General features: G+C 43.1%; 1 protein-coding gene across 1 annotated transcript in view; it reads left to right on the forward strand.

Moving 5' to 3' along the window:
- Positions 1 to 26325, forward strand: part of SESTD1 (SEC14 and spectrin domain containing 1) — a 1957182-nt gene that overhangs the window by 1356268 nt on the left and 574589 nt on the right. Inside the window, exon 15 of the mRNA XM_044075265.1 lies at positions 1007 to 1121. Within this exon, the coding sequence (XP_043931200.1) occupies positions 1007 to 1121 (115 nt within the window). The remainder of the gene's footprint in view (positions 1 to 1006; positions 1122 to 26325) is intronic.

Raw genomic sequence — 26325 nt, forward strand, 5'->3', positions numbered from 1 at the left:
GCATCATCTTCTGTGGTTTCAGAGAACATGGTTCTTTGACTACACCTAGATTCAGTTTCCGTTTGGGGTAAGGAAGACAAACATGTTCAAGCCAAGCCATGAGCACATTTTAAAATGTACAGCCAGCTCAGTTGGGTACTGAAATTAGTTCACTAACCTTATAAAATTCAAAAGGAAATATCCCCAACTCTTTTGTTGTCTAAAGGAAATTAAATGTATTACTTCACTCATATAATGCAGTTACTGCATTATTTGATTGGAAAGAAAAACTGGTCAAATTCACTTCTTTTTCTTTCAACTTTTCCCAGTTAGGGGTCGCCACAGCAGATCACCTGTCCACTCATGATTGGCAGTGGAGTTTTACAGTGTCGAGTTGCCAGCCCGGCACCCAACCTTCCACAGAAGGCACACACATGCACACACTCACACCTAGGACCAATTTAGAGTGTCCAATCCACCTACAGCATGTCTTTGGAATGTGGGAGGAAACCGGAGCACCCGGAGGAAACCCAAGTGACCACAGGGAGGACATGCAGACTCCACACAGAAGGCACCCCAGCCGAGGATCGAACCGGCAAACCTCTTCCTGTGAGGCGGCAATGCTAACCGCTGCACCACCGCAGCCGCCCAAAAACTGGTCAAATTCACTAATTTAGCAAAATCAAAATACAGGCAAAGTATGTTAAGATTTTGAATAGCACACTTTTTTTCTGTACTTATGTTTCATTGCATTTGCACCAAGACTGTTCTAAAGTAAGAATCAGTCACCTGGAGGAGTAAAAATGAAATGACTGTGGGATATCTTACTTTCTTTCATGTGAGACCTCAACATAGGAACCTCTAGGTTCCTTGGAAACAGTTAAGGTATTTTTCTGATATTTTAAAGGTCTCTATGTGAAACGTTATTTGGTATCTAGATGGTCTTGAAAGTTTATATTTTTTGTTAACACAGCTTTACCTTCAGCTCTCCAGAAGACTTCATAGTTCTTTTATTTATTTTATGCAGTTGTCCCAACAGCTAGATGGTTTACTTGGCATGCTTTGTGCAGATACTGCACCAACGGATGGAGCAACAATTCAGCAGACATTGAAACTCCTTGAAGAGAAGCTGAAAAGTGTTGGTAAGATCAAACAGTAAACCAGCTATTTTAAAATGTAGTACATGCAAATGTGAAGTCAGTGGCTCCCATAATGTCTGCACTTCTACTTTGTATTTAAGTACAGTTTCCACAGGTCAGATTTTCTACCCATTCATGTCTGTAATATGTAAAGTAATGGGCCTCATGAGAAGAAATTTGATAAGGCCTTGAAATTCTAAACTCCTGTCATAGGTTCATTGGTAAGTATAAGGCTAGCTGCCTTTGGCCATTATAAGCCTAGCCATTTTCCCTTTTTTTGTTTGAAATAACCAATCGCATTTGGCTGTTGATTGGCCTTACCCACCCCATGGTTGATAATTGTATATTACCCCTAATAAGAATAACTGGGATCATACCATAGATAATGTAAGGGGACATGTGCATGTGCTAGAGCATTTAGGAGCTGCTTGTTTCCATTATAAGTACAGTGGGCAGTCCAGGGTTAAATTTTCTAATGTTCTTCATGTTTCACTGTTATAGTCATTACATTTGGGTAATCTGCTGGCAGGTTGCCCTCAGTCGACCTGATTAACAAAGTCTTGGGTCCAGCGTCAGTTGCTGTCCCTTCTTCCATGACGTCAGGTCTTCAGGGGTATAAAACATGGAGCCGACGCCATTACATCAGTCTTTCTTGCCGCGTGGTGCCCGAAGCAGTAGCAGTTCGCAAGTGCCGGTCGATCGACTCCTGAAATTTTCGTTTTCGAGTTTCAGAACCGAAGTCTTCAACTAAAAAGCTAAGTACCCCGTTAGGGAAACTTTTTCTTGCTCCTTACCGATGTCAGTAAAAGTTAATTGCATTATTTGTGGGAAGCAAATACCTCATAAGGATTTTCATTTGTACTGTATTCCTTGCCTAAGCCCTGACCACAACATACCTTGCTGTCGGTTTTGTGCTAAATTTAATCAACGCACTATTAAACGTCGGTACATTTTTGCTTTTAAATATTTTGGCTCACGCTTTAATTATCCAGAAATGTCATCGGTTAGCAATCCGACTACTGGAGTATCTAAAAGACACAAAGAAAAAGACAGAGACAGGCCGTTGAGGTCCAAAACTGACGACGATGCTTCTCCTAAGCCAGTTGTCAGTTCACCGGTACTCAGTGAGGCGCTTTCGCAGCCCCTGATACCCGCTACTTCTGATTCGCAGGCCTCTACTGAGACCCATTCAGAGTCCTGTATGCCACGAGATGCTTCAATTATGGAACCCATGGATGTCTCTACCGTAGATGGATCCAGAGCCACTGTGCAGGCACCGGCTTCTGAGGGTGTTTTCAGGCCTATAGATTTGTATATTAGATCAATGCCATCTTCAAAACTAAGGCCAAACTCTAAACCTATGCCTAAAAAAATGCCGCCTGGGCCACGTGTGCAGGCCCCTATGCCTAAAAAAACAAATGATAAAAATGGCTGAAGATTTAATTACTCTGATCCGGGGTAGCCAACCCCCCCCCCCCCCCTTCTAAGAGGCCTAGGCAAGACATTGATTATGAATCTTCTGAACAGGATTCTATTTCTTCTGACTCTTCTAATGAACAGGATTTGTCTATACCTACTTATGAGGACTCTGATGCAGAAGATTCCATTCCTTCTGCTTCTCCCCCTTATGATTTTTCTTTTGGGGAAACTTTACATACCTTAAGGGAACATTTCCACTGGGAAAGTCAGGATTTCTCTGAATCTAAAAAGAGACTTAGGGATTTTCTTCTTCTACCTCAGCATAGGCCTTTGGCTATACCTCCTGTTCTAGACATTGTTGATGATGTTTTTTCAGAATCTAGTATGGCTCCCGATTCTCTACCTCTGGCTCCTTGTAAGCCAGACAGATACTACAAGGTTCCTGACTCCCACAAATTCCTTTTCAAAAATCCTATTGCAGATCCTGGAACCATTTCTCAGGGTCCCAAGGGCATTAAGGCTTCTACTGCTAAAAGTCCTACCCCTTCTGATAGAGATTCCAGGATGCTGGATAGATGGGGTAAGAAGGTTTACACTTCTGCAACCTTGGCAACCAGGGCTTTAAACTGTCAATTTCATATGCTTAAATATCAACATATCATGGGACTGCTTAAACAGAAAATATTAATTTCTGACTGTGTGGAAAATAAAGATTTACAGGATCTACTGCATTCAGCTGAACAAGTTGGAAAACTTACTTTGCAATGTGGTTTTGATTCTTTGAAGGCCTCTTGCAGGGCTGCTCTAACTGGGTCTGTGCTAAGAAGGCATGCTTGGCTCAAAGAGCAAACTCTGCCTGATCATGTTAAAGCAAAATTGCTGGATGCTCCTTTACAACAGGACTGTCTCTTTGGTAATAAGGCTGAAGAAGTTTTAAAAAAAGATGGAAGATGAAGCTAAATCTATGCAAACTGTGAAAGATTTCTTACAAGTGCAACCTATAAGATTTAGTAGGCACTGGCCTACTAAGAACTGGTCCTTTCCAGTTCCTTTGAGAGCCACTCAAGTCAAACCCAGACATTCCAAAGGCTCCAGGTTTCAGTAACAAGGGACTTTTAGAACAAAACAATGGGGTGCCTCCTCCTCCTCCAAATCTGGAAACAACAAGACACCTCCGTATGGTAAGTAGTCTCAATGACTTCCCTTTACACTTACCAAGCACTTACCTTTTAGCCGCCCCTTTGGGGGGAAAACTGGCACTTCATGCAAGAAACTGGCAACTTATAACCCAGGACAAATGGGTTTTAAATATAGTATCCCAGGGATACAGATTTCATTTCCACACGTTGCCAATCCCAAACAGATGGCCAGACCTGCCCCCAAATCAGTGGGCAGAGGCCCACAAAAAAGTACTGTCCCTCATGAACATGGGGGCTTTTCAACCAGTACCAGAAGAGGAAAAGGGACAAGGTTTCTATTCAAGGCTTTTCCTGGTACCCAGAAAAGACAAATCATGGTGTCCAATTCTGGACTTATCTACTCTAAACACATTTCTGGACATTCCAAAATTCAAGATGCTGACTCATCAACAGTTACTTCCTATGCTAGGGAAAGATGCCTGGTTGGTAACTCTAGACTTAAAAGAGGCTTACCTGCATATCCCAATCAGGGAATTTTGCAGAAGATACCTCCGCTTCAAAGCAGGCTACTTGCATTAGCAGTTCTCTGCACTGCCCTTTGGCTTATCTACTGCACCCAGGGTCTTCACAAAGTGCCTGGCTCCAGTAATTGCCTTTTGCATGCAAAGAAATATTCATATATATCCATACCTGGATGATTGTCTAATTCAGGCAGAAAACAGGGACATTCTTCTAAAACATCGGGCGTTTGTAAAAAGGGTTCTAACTTGTCTAGGGTACACTATAAACGAAAATAAATCACAACTGGTACCCTCTCAAAAAATGACATTCCTGGGTGCAAGCTTGAATAAACTGTCCAGATGGCTTACCTTACGCCAGAAAAGCAAATTCATTTGGTAACTTACTTCAAACAGGTGGCCACAAAAACCCTGCTATCTGCAAGGCAAATTCTTGGGGTTTGTGGCCTCCTGCATTCTTCTAATTCCATATGCAAGACTGCATATGAGGAAACTTCAGTGGTACTTAAAAAGTTTATGGAGTCAACATTGTCACAGCCTGGAAACAATGATTCCTGTCATACCTTGCCTGCAACTAGAGATGTTCATCGTGTTATACTGCTGCAGTCATATGGTGGGCAGAGGCCTGCCACCAAAACAAGGGACTGCCATTCACTCCACCCCCTGCTGCCCAAACCCCAACTACAGACGCATCAGACTATGCTTGGGGGGGCTCATTTGGCAGAGAAGTGCATTCAGGGCAAATGGAGCCCAAATCAAATGCACCTTCACATCAGTCAAAAAGAAATGCTAGCTGTACAGAATGCACTGACAGCCTTTAAGGACTATCTTCATCCAGGACAATTAATGATAAAGACAGACAACACCATGGTTATGTGGTACATAAACAAGCAGTAGGGGTACACAGTCCTACCACCTTTGCAGATTAGCCATGGCATTGTGGAACACGGCCTTGACCTAGCAAGTAAAATTACAAGCTCAGTTCCTGCCAAGAAAGCTGAATACTCTGGCAGACAAACTAAGCAGAAATCTCATGGACCCACATGAATGGAAACTAGAACCACGGATTTTCAACATGTTGACACGCAAATGGGAGAGTCCAGACAGATCTTTTTGCCTCACCCCAGAACTATCAGTTGGACAAATTCTGCACAAGAACTCATCACAAAAAAGCCTGGAAAGTGGATGCTCTATCCTTCAGCTGGAAAAACCTATCAGTCTTTGCCTTTCCCCCTCTGCCTCTGCTCTCCAAAGTTCTACTAAAAGTCAAACAGGACAAACCAAAAATTATTTTGATTGCTCCAGATTGGCCTTGCCAAGACTGGTACCCACTCCTGCGCAATGTGTCACACCTTCCACCGTGGCACCTCAGACACCTTACTTACTGTCTCAGCAGAACAACCAAATTCTGCACACTCAGCTCCAAACTTTGAATCTTGCAGCATGGCTAATCACCTAAATTCACCCTTAGCATCCCTCAGCAAACCAGTGATGGATGTAATTTTGGAGGCAAGAAGGCCTAGTACTAGAAAATCTTATGCTGACAAATGGAAAAGATTCTGTGCCTGGAATCAATCACAAGGGATAAGCACAGCAGTACCCAATATTCCTCAGATTTTACAATACTTAACTGAGATGCTTCACAAGGGCCTGTCCTTTTCTTCCATAAAAATCCATGCCTCTGCCATTTCAGCTGATTACAACACAGAACCTCCCCTCTTCTCTCATCCTCTACTGAAGCAGTATCTCAGAGGGGCCAAAAACTTAAGACCACCCAGGAGAGCTCCAACCCCTGCCTGGGACCTCAGTTTTATATTGGAAAAACTCATTCTCCCTCCTTTCGAGCCAGCTGCTACTGCAGACTTAAAATTTCTCTCCTGGAAAACAGCTTTCCTTTTAGCAGTCACTTCAGCTAGTAGGATTTCCGAATTACAGGCTCTTATGGCAGTGGAGCCTTTCATCATTTTTCATGCAGACAGGGTGTCTCTCAGGACCAATCCATCCTTCATGCCTAAGGTGGTATCCAGTGTGGCTCTTAATCAGACCATTAATTTCCCAACTTTCTTTCCCAATCCACAGAACAAGGGGGAGTGGATTCTGCATTCATTGGATGTACACAGACAACTTAGATTTTACTTAAACAGGACAAAATCTCAAAGAAAATCTGAACAACTACTGGTGGCATTTGCTGCAGGGGCAGAGGGAAAGGCTGTTTCAAAGCAGACTATTTCCAAATGGATAAGCCATTGTATTAATTTCTGCTATATGCACCATGGTAAAACTATCCCCCAGGGGATCAGATCTCATTCCACCAGGGCTGCATCTACTTCTACACCCTTTCTCAGAGGTGTTCCTACCAGAGACATTCTAGAAGCTGCTACCTGGAGCTCCGTTCATACATTCACCAAACATTACCATTTACCTTTCTTCTCTAAATCCAGAGCTGGCTTTGCCACTGCTGTCCTGCAGGGCCTTATAGCTAATGCTGTATAATTTCCTCCACCCTACCATAGCTTTGGGAATCTACCCAAATGTAATGACTGCAACAGTGAAACACGAAGAACATAGTACAGTTGTTTACACTTACCATAAATGTAGATTTTCGAGTGTATTCACTGTTGCAGTCCTGGTTACCCTCCCTCCAGCCCCCTATTTTTCTCTGACTACACCTATACTTTCTTTCACTATGCTTATAAGCCCTTTTGGTGTATTTGCTTTTGGGATTGGATGTATATTTTTTGTGTTTTTAATTGTATTTGCTCCCCATTTGGGGGGCACCTGACATCTGGGGCAAAAGAAACTGATGTAATGGTGTCGGCTGCATGGTTTATACCCCTGACGTCATGGAAGAAGAGACAGCAACCGACACAGGACCCAAGACTTTGTTAATCAGGCCGACTGAGGGCAACCTGCCAGTAGATTACCCAAATGTAATGACTGCAACAGTGAATATACTCGAACATCTACATTTATGGTAAGTGGTCACAACTGTACTTTTCCCATCCATAGATGTAAGTTGTACTTGAAAATGTACAGGGATGAACTTTGTTTTATATGGCTGTGGAATCTGTTCCACAGCAGTGGTATTGTCTGTGAACTATACCTGTCCCTCTAAATCATGTTGATGATGTAGAGGAGGTTAAGATCCCTAGACCAGGTCTTTCTGATGCCATTTGGCTTGCTGATGTGCAGTAAATCAGTAGAGGGCTGGAAGATGCCTTGTATGGCAGACACAGGTCACCAGTTAGTAGACTATGGGATACAGAGTACAGTGACAGGGCTTTGAGTCGGTCCATGTATGACATATTGTTTAGGACTTGTATCCTTTTAGTAAGGTATCTCTGTGGGCATTCCAGTTACATGTATCTGGACAGATACATGCCAAAGGGGGTATTATATTCAAAGACTGGTCTAAATAAGGGCTGAATAGATCTAGACACAGTCCCTTTTTTATAAGCTGTACAATATAGAAGGAATTTCTCACAACAATGAACACATGTTAGTTGAAAGTTAGGTCACTGCCCTTATTAAATTGCCAAAACCCAAACAACTGGGTCAACTCTTAGGGAGTATTGTCAATGTGGTAGTTCCCTGGGTAGACTACTTCGCAAAGGATACAGTAATGCATGTTTTGGCCTTTAGTATCAGACCATGATTTTGACACCAGTTATATATTTGAGGTAAAGTTCCCGGATCATCATGTCTGCTTATAAACATTTAAATAGGTTGTGTACCCATTTGGTAGAGAAGGGGGTAGATTACACCACCTTAGAATTTGCCTTAAAATGTGGCGTGTCTGTAGATTGAGTGACATTTCTGTCTGTTGAGAATAGACTAATTCCATCACTTAACGTGTTAGCTTCTACATATCATACTCACTGCCTGGTGCATAATTATGTTGCTTTGTCACTAAGCAGCAGAATGCACTGACTAAACTTTTCAACAGCTTACATGGTTAACATACTGAAGTTTGGCGTTGGTGTTTTTCATTATGCAGGGCCAATTAACTAAATGTTTTGCATACATGCTGGGCTGTGTGTGTTGGGACTTTTTTCTGTATATCTCAGGTGTGGCTGAAATAGCTCTTATTGCAAGAACCATGTGGTAATTTTAATTTCATTTTTGCTTCCACCTACTGTCATTCAGTGTTTGTTTAAAAGCAGCATTGATTGTATTATTCTGCTTTTTTGTATATATTCACACAGTTAGTAGGTTGTGGATGATTACTGTTGTCTGGCTTATCTTATTTAAGTCTTGCTCCTAGTGACTAGGTCTCTACAAGTATACACGCAGGATGCAAGTGTTTGTTTGTGTGTGCCTCAAGTATGGCTACAGCAGCTGATGTAATTTGTGTGGGTCACTGCTGCAGTCATAACATTAGTGTCTGTATAGTAGGCTGAGTTGTGGCACCCAGCCTGATTTTTAGAGCTAAACATCCTTCCCTTATGGCTCAGCTGACATCACCTTACCTCAGACAACTTCATCTGCCTGGCATATAGGTGACATATGCCCACTCCATCTTTAGTTCTTTCTTGTTGCATTGAAAATTGCATCAAGAGAGTATGTTGCATTCCAGCATCAGTCCAAGTCTACAATTAAAAGAGCAGGGGCAGAAGGTTGTCCTACTTAGGAGCCTTTTCTACCTGTATCATTGAAAATTTGTATTGTGTTTTTCCTTTTCAGGTTTATGTTTTAATAAACTTATCTGATTAGCAAATGTTATACACAAAGCATGTCTGCCACGGAAGACTTGTAGGTGTCAGGTTCTGCCCAAAGATTACTATAACCAGTCTATACTGGCTGAGGTCTGGAGCATGACGTCACTAATTGTCAGATTTGCCAGGGCTTTCATCTGAAGATTACTAAGAGAAGGTAGGAAGTTCTTGAAGCATACCTCTTCAAAATAACTTGTATGGTTTGCAGAGTTGCAGAAGAAGGAAAACATGCCTCTTATAAAAGAAAATAAATCAGGAGAAGTGAGTCTCCAAGGAGAAGTCTAAGCAGCCCATCAAACTGGGTAGTCCACCTTAAACTCCTACGTCAGTGGGCATCAGCTCTGCAGAACCACTCATACAGCCCCTGGCCCTGGTGTCAGTTATGAATGTGGTCTCTGTTGATGCCCCTTGGGAGATCACCATGTCTTTGGACCCCTACCATATCCGTCTGGACTGAAAACATCAAAAGCCTGTGCTGAATGTTGGCAGAGTGCCTAATTTAGAACACTGCTTAGTTATTAAAAAAGATTAGGGCAGATTCCCATTGGTTATTGTTGATGTGGGTGTACATGCCTGTATGAAGTAAAACCTCCAGAATGCCCTCCTTCAGGTTCACAAATCCCCAACAGTTGCTTCGTCTACCAAGATCCAGACACCTGGGACTCACTGCTCAGGCAAGGCTAAAGAGCTGCCTCTTGGCTAGTCAGTTGCCTCTGGCCAGCCTCCTTCCAAAAACTGAGCCAGAATGGCTCGGACGTTTCCTTCATTTTTTGAGTATCCTACAGCTTGATGAGGAACAGTCCTCCATGTTAGGGTCCTTCCTTAAAAAAGGAAGAGGGAAATCTACGTCATGAGAGAATCTGATTCTTCTGCCTTGGAGTAGGAACTGGAGTACAAGTCACAGATGTCCTCCCTCCTTGACTGGTCCTGTCAAACCTGTACCTATTCCTCCAGTCCAAAAGTCATCTTGGATGTCTTTGAGGCTACTTTCCTAGAGTCAAACTTCCAATCCCCAAGTCCCAGGAGGCCTGACACTTCTGTAGAGTATAGGGACATCATATGTTTTTGTACAACAAAATATAGAACATACCTAGATACATTGTCCTAGGAGTTTGCTAAAGGAACAAGACTGGCTCCTGTATGCAGTCTTTTCTAAGCGAGTGGGAAAGCAGCTTGTTTGACAGATTTGGGCAAAAAGTGTATGCTTCAGCAGTACTTCAGCAAACTTTGTCTGTAGTACTTTGAATTGCTAGACCCACATTTTGAAATACCAGGAACATGTCTTTAAGAAACTACAGGATACTTTTAGGGAGGGCACATTAAACCTTGAGGGCTTTTGTCCTCAAGGTCTGTATTGCTTTGCCAATATGAAACATATTGTAAAATGTATGAATTATGCTGTAGGTATAGCATCCAGGGTTGCTACTGTGGAGTCAATCACAAAGAGATGCACATTGCTAATTCCTTAATGTCACCCTTAGGTAAGGAATTGCTCTTCAGGTCCCATTCCTACACTATTTTCAAAACATTAGAGGACAAGGAGAAACCATGGAGACCAGAAAAGCATGTTTCACCAACCTATTCCAAAATGCTGCAAAAAGTAACCCTCCTAAAAGGCCCTTACTACCAGAAGCAGAGCTGAGGCTAATCTGCCAAAGAGTAAGACCACACAGAAAAAAAAAATGGCAGCAAGAAGGCAGGGGGGAGAAGACATTGGGCACCCTAAGGCCCGTGCCCCAGCAGTAAGTAACTGTGACTCTACCAGCCTCCTCCCTCTCAATCCCAACAAAACACCACCCTGACCACAATAAGAGTTAGGTAAGCTTCCTTTTAACAGCATTGGTCAGACGTAACCACAGATCAGTGGGTTCTACATATTGTCTCCAGAAAGTTACAAGCTTCAATTTCTCTTCAGACCACACAAAACAGGTCTTCTGCCATATTCAGAAGACTTAAGAACACCTTGTTGGACAATGTTACAAGAGATGTTAACGTAATTAACCATAGAACCTGTCCCCTTTATGCAGACAAAAGGGTTTTATTCAGGGTCGTTTCCCATACTCAAAAAGAATGGATTCTGAAGACCCATGTTAGATTTGTCAAGATAAAACATGCTTCTAAATATTCCAAAGTTCAAGGCACTCCGCAGATCCTACTCCCATTCTGAGGACCTCATGCTTTCTTAGTGATAGTAGGCCTTAAAGATGCTTGCCTCCATGTCCTCATTTTAAGGGACACTTGAATGTTTAAGTCCTGTGGTAGGGGACCACCACTTTCATTTTAGCTCCATGCTCATTGGTTTAGCTAGCGCACAGAGTTTTTAGAAGCATATCGCCGCTGTGAAAGCACATTGCAAGACTGAGGGCATCATCTTTACCCATACCCAGATGATTGCCTAATAACGAGTGTAGACCAAGGTGGAGATGCAGTGGGACACTGGAATATATTCTGTGTTGACTCCGCAAACTGGGCATTTTCCCCATGGTCAGAAATTCATTTTGCCCCCAGCCAGAAATGTCCTGATTGACTGCTATCTTCTAGGACATCAGAAATGTCAGTCATAACACACTGTTTCTAGGCATACCAGGCCATTTGATATCCCTCTTTCTGATGGCTTTCCTAGAAAGATTGCACATGGGAAACTGCCGCAATTTCCAGAGAGTGCTTTGAGCCAGCATCTCCATCCATGGAGTGTACCATAGTTGTGTTCTGTGTAAGGGGGGAACTGAATTTGTGGATGATGCAGCTGCAAAAGGATGAGGGCATACATTTCAGCTATCTCCAAATCAGTCCATGATCATGGATGGTTTAGGCATAATCTGGGGTGCCCTCACCTTGGCTCTGAATGTACAGGGCACCTGGGTTCCCAGAGAGGAAAAAGTACATGTAAATATCAAAATAAATATCAAACATTATGGTTGTTATTGAAGCCCTTAAAGACTTCCAGTCGGTGTGGAAATCTGGGATACTGAATGTCATCTCAGGCAGTACCACAGTTATGTAAGCATAATTAAACTGGTAAAACATGCTGTCTTCATAACTGCAGGCTAGTTGTACAGACCTGGGAGCAGGCTCTGGAGCCCAACATGCTTCTGAAAGTAGTTTACATGCCAGTATAGGATAACTTCGTGGCAGGTCAATTTAGCAGACTTTGCATCTAGGCCAGCAGTCAAATAATTCCTGAAGGTCATCTTCCACCTCAGACCTCCCAGGAGAGTTCTGGCCCTAGCCTGGGACTTGAATTTTGTAATGGAAAAAACTAACCTTTCCACCCACCTTGAACCAACAATAATGCCTGTAAAATTTAGGTTCATAGGTGGTTACTGGGCTGTTGACCCAAAGATCTTTATAAGCCTAGCCGTGTGTACCAAGTATAAGATCTTGGTTAGCAACGAGTGACCATATCTAGGAGGGTCATAGGTGAAATCCTCAGAAAGAGTTTATGGTTTCCTATCTAGTCATCCAGGCTATGCTTAAACAGGGTCATAGGGGGCTGTTTAATGTGAATTGGTAGCCTATTCCAGAGGCATGTCAACCTTTGAGAGACATAACTGTCTGTCCAGCAGGTCCTATTTATGTTGCAATTTCTGACCTAAAAAAATGCATTCCTTGTTGTTGTTACCTCAGCTAGGGCAGTCTCTGAAATGTGTGCACTGGTTTACAAAGAGCCACATTTGATGATCTGTTTGGATAGGCTGACCCTTACAGAAGTAGTCCTGAACCAAGCAGTCCAACTCTTCATATTTTTCCTAGACCTATGAATAAAATGGAAACTAATTTTGCTCTCTTTAGATGTATATCAACAGTTGAGATATTACCTGGATAAAGCTAAACTCATCAGAAAAGTTGTTTATCTCCTTTGAAATAAACAAACAAGGGTTACTAGTAACAAAGCAGCTTGTGATTGAATGGATAGCACACTTCACTAATTTCTGTTACAAGGTTTATAGCAGGATCTTACAGAGGAAAAGTCAAACTCTATTCGGCAAGGTGCACAGTAGCTAGTACTACCATCCTTAAAAGTGTTTAGTGCCCAGGATATCCTAAAGGCAGCAACTTGGTTCTCTTTTCACACCTTCTGAAAGCATTATGGGTTGGGCTTGATCTTTAGGGTAAGGGTGGGACTTGCCTCTGCCAGTTTGAAGAGCTTGCTTCACTCCTTAGCCCAGAAGGCAGCCAGATGCCCCATCTGACAGGACTAGCTTTGAGAATTTTCCCTGATGTTATGACTAAAATAGCGACCCAGACAAAGAACATAGTACAGAGTTGTGTAGGCAAATTTTTGTAATAGTTGATGGTGAGTGTGGTCACTATTTCAGTCCTCATTCCCTCCCACCATCTGTCTACTGCCTGAGCACTTGCTGATACAAATGTCAATTTAAGTACAGGGCAAATTAAGTTAACAAATAATCTTGTATGTACCTCTGGATTCTTAGATGATACTCACCTTAGCAGTAAACTTGGATGTTTAAGACCTCTGCTTATGGCAAACAATATATATTTTTTGAACTTCAGCTTATTACTTATATATATATATATATATATATATATATATATATATATATATATATATATATATATATATATATATATATATATATATACTCATGACCTTAGTAACTTTCACATCCTCCAAAATGGTGGTATTCAAACTTATTTCACCATTGTTACACGTTACCAAAACCTTTTAACTTTAAATTTTGGAATGCTGAAGTTTAAACTGCACAAATTATATGACTACAAGTTGAACTTCAGCATGTGAGCTTTTAGTAACTACCACTCCAACATTAATATCATCAGGATACTTATCTGTCCAACATTTACAATCTGTTAGAATACAAGCAAAAACAATATTCAGTAAAACTGGCATGCAAATATTAAGAAGTCGTCAGACCATAGATACCAAGGTCAGTACCAGATTGTCTTCTCAGTGTAAAGAGGATGATGACTGTTTTAATTTTTTAGGGCATTTAAAGAAATGTGCAGTCAACAGCAACGTGTATCCTTAGTTTATGGATAAGGCAGTATGTACCATCTCAGATTTTAGGTGCAGATTGTATGAATTTTATTAAAAATGAAATGCTTATTGTGACTCCTTAATTTTTATAGAAAAGAACATCAGAGGGCATAGAAGAAAGATAGATGAGAGTATGAATGACTACTTTGCAGAAATAAGCACTTTCTTTCATAGGTGGATGAATGGATGCCATGTCTCTAATTGGAGACCTTATGTTGAGGGAGCAAACATGCAGTACTTTGCCTGAGGATATGAAAATGTGGTTAGTAGATCAGTAAGTGAAAGAAAAGGGATGACGTCTAGCCAGCAAGCAGAGCACATCTGCATATAAACTGGGTTCCTAACACCACATGTGGGTATAATGTAACCCATGGGGCACTCTGTAACCCCATAGCAAATTATACAGTCAAATGGGGAAAACCTTGGCTCAAGCACATGGCAAGGTCTTGGAGTAAAATGTATTCAGTGTATCCAGCAGTGGTAAGTATAGGCCAGTACAGGCCAAATATCCAAATTGCAGGTTTGGGAACGAAAGCCATAACAGGAAGCTAATAAAAGTAGCAATGCAGTAGTTGTAGGTTGTCTTAAAATGGCAGCTGATGCATATTTTGATAACAGCCTGTTAGAAGATAGAAAGCTACTGCTTAGAGGGATACTGCATCCGGTATAGTTAAGACTGCACTTGTTGGAGATAAACATTGCATGCCTGGAGAGTTTACTCCAGTTAGAGACATGGGGGAGGCACACCTTTTAAGTTGCCATTGGTCATGGTTCATTTGGGTTGGGAAGGGGGTTTGGGGGAAAGCAGTTGGCTGTGTTTGATTATATTTTAGCAGATATTCTTATGGATAATTTTGGTAACACAGTACCCTGTCTACATTCGATTACACACAGCCAAGCCTAGAACTAGTCACGTGGGAAAGGCAACATGGGTTAGACCTGAAGAAGAGCTAGGTGGTAGCCAAAAGCCTTAACCAGAGCCTCACTTGGAGAGGACTGGACTTCTGTTAAAAGTAGTGAGTTTCAGTGTGAGATTCAGTTGTAGAAAAATATTGGACTTCTGTCAGAAGGAAAAAATGAGGATTAGAAAGACAGAGTTAAGGGAAGCACAGCTGTCAAACCCCATTTTGCAAAACTGGAGGGCGATAGCTAATTCTCAAAGGCAAATGGAATTTGTACTGAAAATGATTTGTTATACAGAAAATAATCTCATAAAAATGTACCAGACAGAACAATAATTGCAGCACTTTTGTATTCACAGTGGCTTATTACCAAGCACTTTGAGCCATACTCATAATATTCCCTTTTCAGGCCATGTAAGCATTAAGTATACAAATGGGGGAGTTCTATAAACTTTTTCATTGGCAGGGTGTTACAAAACGTAAAAGGGTACTCCAGAACTTGTGAGCAGAGTCAAAACGTTGTTAGGACAGGAGCACCATTTAGGCACAAGGACACAACAAACAAAAGTGCAGAGTTATTTTTTGGGGAAAGTGATGCAAAGTAAAAATAGCAAACTTATTCTACCATGTCACCAAAAATTAGTGTAATTCAGAATGCAAAACGGGTTTGACAGTAGCATGAGATGTATCTTTTACCGTAGACTTCATTTCTGTAGAGTTTCTTAACAAAGCATGTTTGTGTCTAGGAAGTAAGACATTGCTTGATAGCTGTAATAAACTTTAAATGTTACTGTTCTTTCAAAGGCAATGCATGAGGTGCATTAAAACTAAATTAAATCAATGGAAAAGTGAAAAAAGATTACATTGTACTTGACTTTTTAGCAAAAGTGTGATGTCTAAAATGATGTGTGTAAAGTGGATATAGTTGCATTTGCCACTTTGGTAATCTGTTATGGTTTAAAAATGAAATTACACTTTGTTGATGGTGTACATTTTTGCAAAATTCTTGTCTTGACGATATTGGCTAAGTCTCATGGTGACGACGATGATTTTATTTAGACAGTAGTTCTTCGCGATCCCCCCAGAAATATGTAATTGCAGAACAAGATGTTGCCTTATAAATTCAGTCCAGTGTCACATAAAATCCGGTTTGGAATTTATAGGACTGACTGTTGCATCCAAACAGCAAAACATGCTGTAGCTGTCACTGCTGAAGGATAATTCTACTGCCTCTTAAGTATTTTGAAAGTTCTATGTTGGTCTTAAATGTTAGACAACGTACATCATATAGCCAGAAGCAGATTTTATTTATTTTATTTATTCACTGACAGTTGTTAACCGGGGTAAGTTCAGCTGAGCCAGGTGCCTATTTTCAGTGGAGACCCGAGGAGAAAAGCTCCAGAAATAATACAAGTAATTATGATATTTACAAAATATTAAAGTAGGGTCACAGAAATATAGTACAAGTCAAAAATATGTGCACAGCAGTACAGTGCATAGTAAGAAGTACAAATTCCAAAATTTGAGAACGGTACATAGCATAGGCCAAATAATTAAAAGGTTTAGAGGATATTACACTAAGGAGTACAGTATGAACACAGTTTGGTAGGAGTACAGTATGAACACAGTTTGGTAGGAGTACATTTGGTAGAGCACGTACAAGGAGGACAAATTAGCTGATAGGGAGAAGCAGGTAAGATAAGAAGAGAAGAGACTAGTTCAAGTGGGGGGGTGACAAGGGTATAACCAAGTCTTTAGGAGAAGAAGTTTAAGTTCTTTCTTAAACAGGTATTTATTGTGAATGTTTCTTATGTTGAGATGGAGTGAGTTCCAAGCATGGGCTACAGAGCATTTGTAAAGGGTCTTACCAGTGGTGTTGTTGGGTTTGTATAACTGATGGAGGTATTTACTGGCAGTATGGAGGTGATGAGGGGGTTATAGAAGGAGACTAAATTGGAGATGGAGGGACAGGATGAGGGTTCATATAGGATAGTGTGCGCAGTATGTAGCTGGGGTATATGTAGATGCAGTTAAATAGCCAAACTGGAAGCAAGCTCTCCAGCCAAGATTGTGCTAGGCAGTCAAGAGGAGAAGGTTAACACCCACACAACACCTTAAACAGCACATAGTCCTTCAGAATCCACACATTAGCAACACAAAACCCACATATGTAGAGGCTCTTAACATTAACCTGCCCAAGCAACAAGGACCTCCGAAGCTGAAATGCAAACAAGCACCACCCCCAAACACAACCAAAGCATCACAGCACCAGTGAGCCAGCCAACAGCAGCACCTAAGGCAAGACAACGTACCCAACACTTTAGTCATAGGTGACTCTATAGTCAGGCACACTGATGTCCCACTCACCAGGCTGAACATGGAGAAAATTACAGTTAGTTGCCTGTCGGGTGCCAGAATCTGCCACATAACACATGCACTCAAGTCACTCCACAACAGGTACAAATATGACTCTGTTATTGTCCATGTTGGAGTGAATTACTTGAGACGTACCTCCCTGGACTACATGAAAACAGACATGGAAGAGCTTTCAGATCATATGTAGCCCAGGCATGGGATCTAGTATCTGTCTGCCTGTGACGACATGATCGACAAACCACAATGCTTTGCAAGAGATGGTTTGCACCTGTCGCCCTTGGGATTCAGGTTACTGGCTAAGGCTCATGCCACCCCTATAGTGCCTTTTTTAGGCAAGGTTCAAAGGACAAAACTACCACCATAATGGGTACAAGCAAGCAAAATCTGAAGGTAATGCTACTCAGTGCTAAAAGTCTAAACCTCAAGATGCACTCTCTCTCGGCTCTCCTAAAAATGGAGAACATCGATATCTGTCCAGTAACTGAGACCTGGTTCAATGCTCCAGAGAGCACCCCGGCACTACCAAGCTACAACTCATACCACATTTTTCGGCCACCAAACCAGGACCGAAACACTAAAGGTCAAGGAGTGTCCATATTCACCAAGGATATTCACACCTCCAGGCTGGTTGCCCAACACAGTGCAACTAACACTAGGTAAAAGACTGGAATACAGATTGTAGCTTGCTACAGATCCCCCACCATGCCCCAAGATTCTCACTACACCTTTCTAAACATACTGGAAAATATTAAGATACAACCAAACACCCTAATACTGGGTGATTTCAAGCACCCTGCCATTAACTGGGAAAACTACTCCTGTACCAACACCTTTGCTCAATGGTTCTTGGGATTCATAAATTCCAAAGCCCTAGAGCAACTAATTCATAGTCCCACCAGCTGTACCAATATTCTAGACCTGGTCATTACCAACATGAGAATCGATGCTCCACATCCGTGGTCACCCCCTTGTTGGTCAGATCAGACAATAAGCTAATCACCCTTGACATCCACATCCCACCCCCATCCCCCTTTAAGGAAAACTCTGTAACAAAACTTCTCCAAAGCCAACTTCATGCTTCTCAAGTCAGAAGTAACAAACTTCATGACACCCATGCAGATGGGAACTGGAAGTTCAACTTCTGAATCCTACACTAAGGTGCAGTACGAGCACATTCACTCATGCATGGACCAAGCCATCCCAAATAGAACCAAGAAGACACTGTCCTCTTAAAAAAAGGAAGCCAATCTGGTGGTTCCCTGCCATAAACAAGCTGTACAACAGAAGGAAGAAACTGTTGCAGAAAAGAGGAAGAACCCAGGATTCAAAAAACTCCCTCACCAGCCTCAGTAGAAACCTGATATCCCTCGTAAAATCTTCCAAAGGTAGTTACGAAAACAAAATTGCCAAAGATTCCAAACACAACTACAAGGCATATTGTATAGCTATGTCAAGAATCTAAATGGCAATACTCAGATCTGCTCTGAGTTACAGCAGAATGGCACTAGATGTACTGATCCCAAGGATATTGCCAGTATCCTGGCAGATTCAGTGCCAACTTCACCCCCCTCCCACCCCCTAAAGGGTCCATCTCAATACTGAAAGAATGCCCAATTCCAGTAATCATGGCCACTCAGGTAAAAACCGCACTCTCCAAAGCCAAGAATACAGCATTCTTGGGACCAGACGATATCCCAGGCTGTGTACTGCATGAACTACAAAATGAACTGGCACCTCACCTATGTGTCATGTTTAATCATAGCCTCACCTCAGGCTTCGTGCCCACATATGGTACATGGCTACATTCATCCCACTCCACAAGGGGGGATCCAGTTTGGATCCCGGGAACTACCGTCCCATCAGTCTGACGAGCCTGATCTGCAAGGCCATGGAACGTATTATCATGGAACTTCTAAACAAAGACATTGGCAACCTTCAAACACTGGACCCCACCCATTTTGGGTTTGTGAAGGGCCAGTCTTGCCTCCTGAACCTGATTGACTTCTTTGAGTCAGTATCCAGAGCCGTGGATGAGGGTAAGGTGGTTCACACAGCCTACTTGGACCTCACCAAGGCATTTGACACTATCCCCCACTCTGGAATCATAGATAAACTTACTAAGCTGGGCATTAATCCCTACATCAGTCAATGGGTTGCAAACTGGCTTACTGACAGAACATACACTGTGAAAGTAGCCTACTCCAAATCCAGCTTCAGTCAAGTGGTGCACTGCAGGGTTCTGTCCTAGGACCACTCTTGTTTGGCATCTACTTCTTTGAAGTACAGACCAACACTAAGGGACTCTGGCTTACAAAGTTTGCAGATAACTGCAAGCTGGGAGCCATTATTGAATCCCGAAATGATGTGGATATACTACAAAAGGACTTTACTGAAACAGATGCCAGAAACATGGGCTCAAGCTAAATGCCAAAAAATGTATAGATGTCCCCTTTGGGAAAAACCACGTACTTATGAACTACCACATAGGTGGCAGTACACTAAACACCGAAAGTGTGATAAGAGACCTAGGGACACAGGTGGACAAAGTGGTCTTACCTTTGATAACCACATAGCCACAACAGTTAGAAAATCCTTTTACGTGGCACACCTCATCACTAAGGGCTTTTCATCCAAAAAAAAGGAGGTCATTGTCTCTCTGTACTCATCCCTCATTAGATCCATTATAGAATACAATGCCCTATTTGGTATGTACCTCACAAGACATCTGCAACAACTAGGAAGGTCGCAGAAGTACCTCACAAAAAGAATCACAGGCCTAAAGCAGATGCCTTATGCTGACTGTCTAAAGAAACTCCAGCTATACTCTGTCACATGTCGCTTACTCAGAGACGATCTCTGCCTAACATACAAGGCCATGTCAAACCCAGAGTTGTTGGACATGCTACACTTAAAGAAATCCCAATCCCTTTGAGCCGTATGCTCCAGGGATCTTAACCTTGTCATCACGATGAATAGAACATGCTGGTGGGACAGGTTCCTGACCCAGAGACTCCTCATACTCTGGAATAGGCTGCCCATACATGTCAGGCAGAGCGCCTCAATGGCCCTCTTCATGAGGTACCTTGATTGGATAGGAGATAGGAAATTCACCCCGAGGATTACATCAGTAGCCCTGCTAGACAGGCGTCCAGGAAAGTAAATAATTTGTGGGAAGCAATAGCCAGGGAATCATTATGGCTAGGCTTGTATAGGTCTTAGGGCCGATAGCTTAGTACCTACCTATGAATCTATGAACCTGACAATATCCCTGACTTTGTTTTACATGAACTACAGAGTGAACTGGCTCCTCACCTGTGTGTCCTGTTCAGTCACAGCTTCACCTCGGGCTTTGTCCCTACTGAGTGGTGCACTGCTATAGTCATCCCTCTTCACAAAGGAAGAGTCACTACAGACCCTGGGAACTATCATCCGATTAGCCTGACAAGTCTGATATGCAAAGCTATGGAACACATCATCATGGACCTAATAAACAAGGATATAGGAAATCTCCAAACTCTGGATCCCACACAGTTTGGTTTTGTGAAGGGTAGATCATGCCTGCTCAACTTGTTCAACTTCTTTGAGTCAGTCACCAGAGCTGTGGATGAAAGCAAGGTGGCTCATACAGCCTACCTTGATCTGGCCAAGACCTTTGATACCACTCCCCACTCAGAAATCATAGAAAAACTCGATAAGCTAGGCATCAACCCCTATATCACTAGGTGGGTTGCAAACTGGCTCACAGAACCCACAGTGTGAAAGTAGCTGACTCCGCGTCAGACTACCGACCAGTCACGAGTGGAGTCCCACAAGGATCGGTCCTGGGTCCTCTCCTGTTTGGTATCTACTTCTCAGAAGTCCAGTTCAATACGAAGGGACTCTGGCTGACAAAGTTCACAGACGATTGCAAGTTGGGTGCCATTATTAACTCCCCAAGTAATGTTGACATCCTACAGAATGGTCTCACTGAGACCAATGACTGGTGTCAAAACCATGGCCTTAAGCTCAATGCCAAAAAATGTTGTCATCCCATTCGGGAAAATCCCAGTTCCCATGAACTACCACATTGATGGTAGTCCACTGAACACAGAAGGCGTTATAAGAGATCTGGGAATACAGGTTGACAGCAACCTCTCTTTTGACCACCACACTGCCACTGTGGTCAGAAAGTCCTTCTATGTGGCACATCTCATTACTAAGGGTTATGCATCCAGGAAGAAAGAGGTCATTGTCTCTCTCTACTCTTCCCTCATTAGGCCAGTCAGTGACTACAATGCCCCATTTGGCATGTACCTCACTAGACACCTGCGACAACTGGAGAGGCCGCAAAAGTACCTCACAAAGAGGATCCTAGGCCTTAAATACTTGTCCTATATGGACAGACTCAAAAAAAACTCCAACTCTGTCTCATATCACCTACTTAGAGGCGATCTCTGCTTGACTTACAAAGCCATGTTTGACCCAGCTCTGTTATAAATGCTACATCTAAAGAAATCCCAATCCATCCGCACCACACGCTCTAGAGACCTCAACCTCATTACCAAAAACAACAGAATGTGCTGGAGGGACAGGTTCATAACACAGAGACTGCCCATGCTACGGAATAGACTTCCCATTCATGTCAAACAGAGCACCTCACTGGCCCTCTTCAAGAGAAATCTTGATGAGTGGATATGAACTATACAATTCACCCTGGGGATCACTCCAGTGGCTCTACTCGACAGAGGCACTGGAAACTAAGGTTGGGTGGCACGATGCCAGGGTAATCCTATGGGCTAGGTTTGTAAAAGCTCCAGGACCATTAGCCTAGTACACACCTATGAACCTAAGTAGCTGTTTGGAGATTTTAGTTTTTAGTTTGTGTTTTTTTCTGATTGCTATTCTTTATTTTATTTTATATCCCTTGTGCAAGAAATATTTGTTTGCATATTCAGTTTTTAAATGTAATATTTTGTCTTAGTTATTTCAAGTAAATTTTGAATACTTGTAGTCGAGTTGTTACTTTTCAGTTAAAGGTTTGCTCTGATGTTGTCCATTTCACTATGCATCATGAATGGGTTTTCAGATCTGTCCTCTGATCAGACTCTGCCAATTCTTCCAGCTACATACGATCCGAGCCTCAAACTCCTCCCACTCCCATAATGCCTCACTCCTTTCAAACCCTCAGATCTCATTTGCCACCTTCCCGCACAGAAGCGATTTCCGTGCCTCTTTCAGATAAGTGGTATTTTCTGTAAATTTCCTTCTTTTAGTAGATTTTCTAGTTTTTTAATAGTCTGTCTGTACTTTTGGCTGTTAACCTCCCCTCCCATTTTAGGCTTTTTCTGTTTGTAGTTGTCGCTGGTGTTAGGGTTTCTTCCCTCCTATCTTCTAACTCTTCTAACCCTTCCTTTCTTCGTTAATCTTTCTCTGTCTTCTTTCCTATCCTAAAAAAAAAAAAAAAAGATCTTTTGTGGTATTTTTTAGTGTAGTAGTGCTTGCTTATGGACTCTGTGCGTGTGTGAGTGGGTTGTGTCAGTGCTAGCCAGCATGTCTGACAAGCCAGAAAAGCCCTCTGGTTTTAAGAGGTGTGACTCTTGTGGGGCTGTCCCACTCTGCTATGGATCAGATGATGAGAAGTTTCCTCAAAGTCTAGATTCAGCTGTGGATCTTGCCTTCTCCAGCCTGTGTTGGATTCGTGAAAACTCCGACCCCCGTACTTCAGCCTCCTCCTCCTCCGATCCAGTCTTCGGTTTGGAGGTGCAGTGCTTAGCTCTCCCAAGTGGACCAGTGTTGGAGCATAGAATACCTTTTTCCTTGACCCTGACAGTGTCATAGACCAGCTCCGCTCTGCTTCTTTTGGAGCTAAACGGGTCCCAGACCCAAGAGGTCGGCCCTGAGTCCTGGGAGCTGGCGTCTTCTCCAACCTTTTCAGAGCAGTCACTTATCCTCAGGTCCTCGGCCTTAAACAACTCCAGGCCGGTGCCTTCTGGAGGTGTTGGGTCTGGTATGACCTCATACATCTCTCCCAGTGTGGTCTCAGCCACTGTGACAGTGGGACAGGTCCTTTTGGCATTGTTGGCCTTCTGTTGGCAGAGAGGACATTCTCTACTCCTAGAGACCTGGTCTTTCCTCTGCCAGGTCCTACCCAGTCCTTGGTGGATCAAGGCTTTGCTTCCATTCATCACATCCATCGTCAACCTCTCATGGAAAGCCTTCAAGCCTGTCCCTCCTCAGCAAGGGCTCCCCCATCTTCTGAGTCCTCCCCCAAGTACCCAATGGTGGAGGCTCCTCGGAAGCATCTGTGCAGGAGAAAGCACCTAGACTCCCCTTTGGAGTCATTGACAAAGGACATGATTTTGACGAAGGAGAAGGGTCCCCTCGATCTCCACCCAATGATATTTCCTTCAAGGATATCCTAGAAATTTTGAAGCAAAAGGGTGGATGGTCTTCCTAACCCCCTTCGGAGGAGTCAGTGTTTCTGAAGGCATTCGGGATGGGCACATCTACATCCTGGGTGACCTGTCTGGCAGACTAACTCAGTGACCTCATCGCCCACCAGGCTTGGAAGGAGCCTGACACGACAGAACCAATTCCCAAATGTACGGATAAGCATTTTAGTCCACCCAGTGACCACCCCTTTTGGAGAAAAGGTGTCCCTGTTGATGCCATTGTGGTGTTGGCAGCCACCAAAAAGGAGCTCATGGAACAGTGCTCCACTGTTCATCGCCCAGAACAAGGAGTTCTGGCTTTGGACAGCCATGGGAAGCACCCGTATGCCTTGGCAACTTTCTCACTGAGAGCATTGAATTACTTGGCACTTCACTAGCCTTCAGAGAGATTTGAATAAGGAAATCTCCATCTCTCTGAAGCAGTCACTGTCCTACAAAGATTATAAAAGGTCTACACTTGGGTAACAAGTATGTCCTCTTTAGCTAATTTCTCGATGAGGTTAATCTCCCATGCTGCGTAGTGTACCTCACAAGTGGCTGGTTCAGGCATAGCCATTAGAAGACATGCCTGGATGAAACTTTGCAGGTTTGCAGATCCCTTTAAGGCATCATTCATTAATACCCCTTTTGATGGCTCCTCTTTGTTTGGAACCTAAGTTAAAGAAATCTTTACCCACAGCGAACAGGAAGGCAAGACCCTGCCTGCCGTAAGGATCAAGTTTTCTTCCCCTGAATGGACCTTCTCCAGCAACCAGCAGAGTGGGAAGAAAATGCGGTTCCTTAAATCCCAGGGGTCTTTTCCTGACTCACAGGATAAATCCTCTTCTCGAGGCAGAGGGAGGGCGTTCAGTGGCCGACGTCATCCCAGTGGGAGAGGGGGTCTGCAAAATCAGGGCTTCAGGGAACCTTTGTCTGACAGGCCCTTCAAGCACTCTTGAAGTGCTGCCTGACTGTCCTACTCAGGAGACAGTGGGGAGCACACTTTCTCTACACCCAGAAGCCTGGCCAAACATAAGCGATGCCTGGGTGGAAATATAATTATTATTATTCCCTTTTCCCATCCTCCTCCCCAGTTCCGACAGGTGTCTCCCCAATGTGCCTCTTAGAGAAAGGGCATCTTTCTAGATGTTCAAAATCTAAACAAAAGAGTCAAGCAGCAGATCCCCACTGAACAACAAGGGTGGAACTTGCATTTCTTTTTGTTGCCAAAGAAGACAGGGGACATTTGACCCATTTTGGATTTGTGCAGTCTGAATCTGTTTGTAAGGAAGATGAAGTTCTGCATAATTACAGTACAGTCCATTCTGCCGCTTCTGTGCAAGAACGACTGGAAGTGCTCTGTAGATCTCCAGGATGCATGCTATCATATCAAAATAAACAGGCACTTCAGAAGATGTCCGTGCTTTTGGCTGGGGGCCACTCATTATCAGCTCAGAGCCCTGCCCTTTGGCCTCACCACCACCCCCAGGTGTTCACCAAATGCATGGCAGTGGTTGCAGCTCATCTTCAGCTGCTAGGATTCCAGGTGTGTCCTTACCTAGACAATTGGCTCCTGATGGCACCCACAAGGCATCAACTGCTACAATCTATCCAGTTCATGTTATGCCTGTTTCACCACCTGGGTATCACAGTAAATATGACAAAATCTAAGCTGACTCCAGTACAGGAGGTATGGTTCATAAGGACACAGCTGAACACATAGACTTCATAAGAACACAGCTAAACACAGTAATGCAAGTAGTAGCCCTTCCCCCTCAAAAGAATCTTATCCTTGAGACAGCAAGTTCAACTCTTGTTAGACAATCCCAGTCCACCAGCTTGACTGGTCCTCATGGCCCTGAGATCCTTGTCAGCTGCCATTGTTTTGGTACCTCTGGCCAGGTTCTTCATGCAAATTCTTCAGTGGACCCTAGTGGTCCAGTGGTCTATTCAGTGTCATCCCCTGTCAGTGTGAGTCAGGCTCACTCCGATTTGCAGCCACCATCTCTCGTGGTGGCCATTAATGGATGACCTCCATCTCGGAAGGCCATTCATTCTTCTCACTGCTTCGGCCACAGTGACCACGGACGTCTTCCTTTTGGGATGGGGTGGGGCATTTCCAGGGAAGGATGGTTCAAGGCACATGGTCCTTTACAGAGACCAAGATGAGGGTGGTTCTCCTCATGTTGAAAGGCTTTCAGGACTGCCTTCCTCTGGGAAATATTGCATTTATGACAGGCAACATGTCAGTGGTTTGGTGCATCAACAAGCAGGGGGGAACCTATTTTTACCTGTTGTGCAGGGAGGCTGTGAGGGTTTGGGAATGGGCGATTTCTTCAAACCACTTTCTCATTGCAATGCACATCCGGGGGGAATTCATTGTTCTTGTGGACAGACTCAGCAGATCAATTTTGAATCCACATGAGAGGTCCCTGAACCAAGTCAAATCCAAAACGGCCAGCACTACAGTGGGAGGTTAAAAAGGTTTATTAGTTCAATTGCATAGAACAACCAGACTGGTTTCAACCAAAAGCCTTTCTCAATGTGTTCTAACAAAATAACCAAAGGCAAATGCGTTATATAGAAAAAGTCTGAACCCAATTATAAACCAGGTCCACCCATCCAATTGGTCAATTAGCTGTCCTTATTCATTCAATCCAGGGTTTAAAAGACCCCCTAATTTGACAATCCAAGTCTTTTCCTTTTTGTTT

The sequence above is a fragment of the Protopterus annectens genome, chromosome 6.part0, assembly GCF_019279795.1.
Source record: "Protopterus annectens isolate FY-2018-M chromosome 6.part0, PAN1.0, whole genome shotgun sequence".
In the NCBI taxonomy this organism is placed as follows: Eukaryota; Metazoa; Chordata; order Ceratodontiformes; family Protopteridae; genus Protopterus; species Protopterus annectens.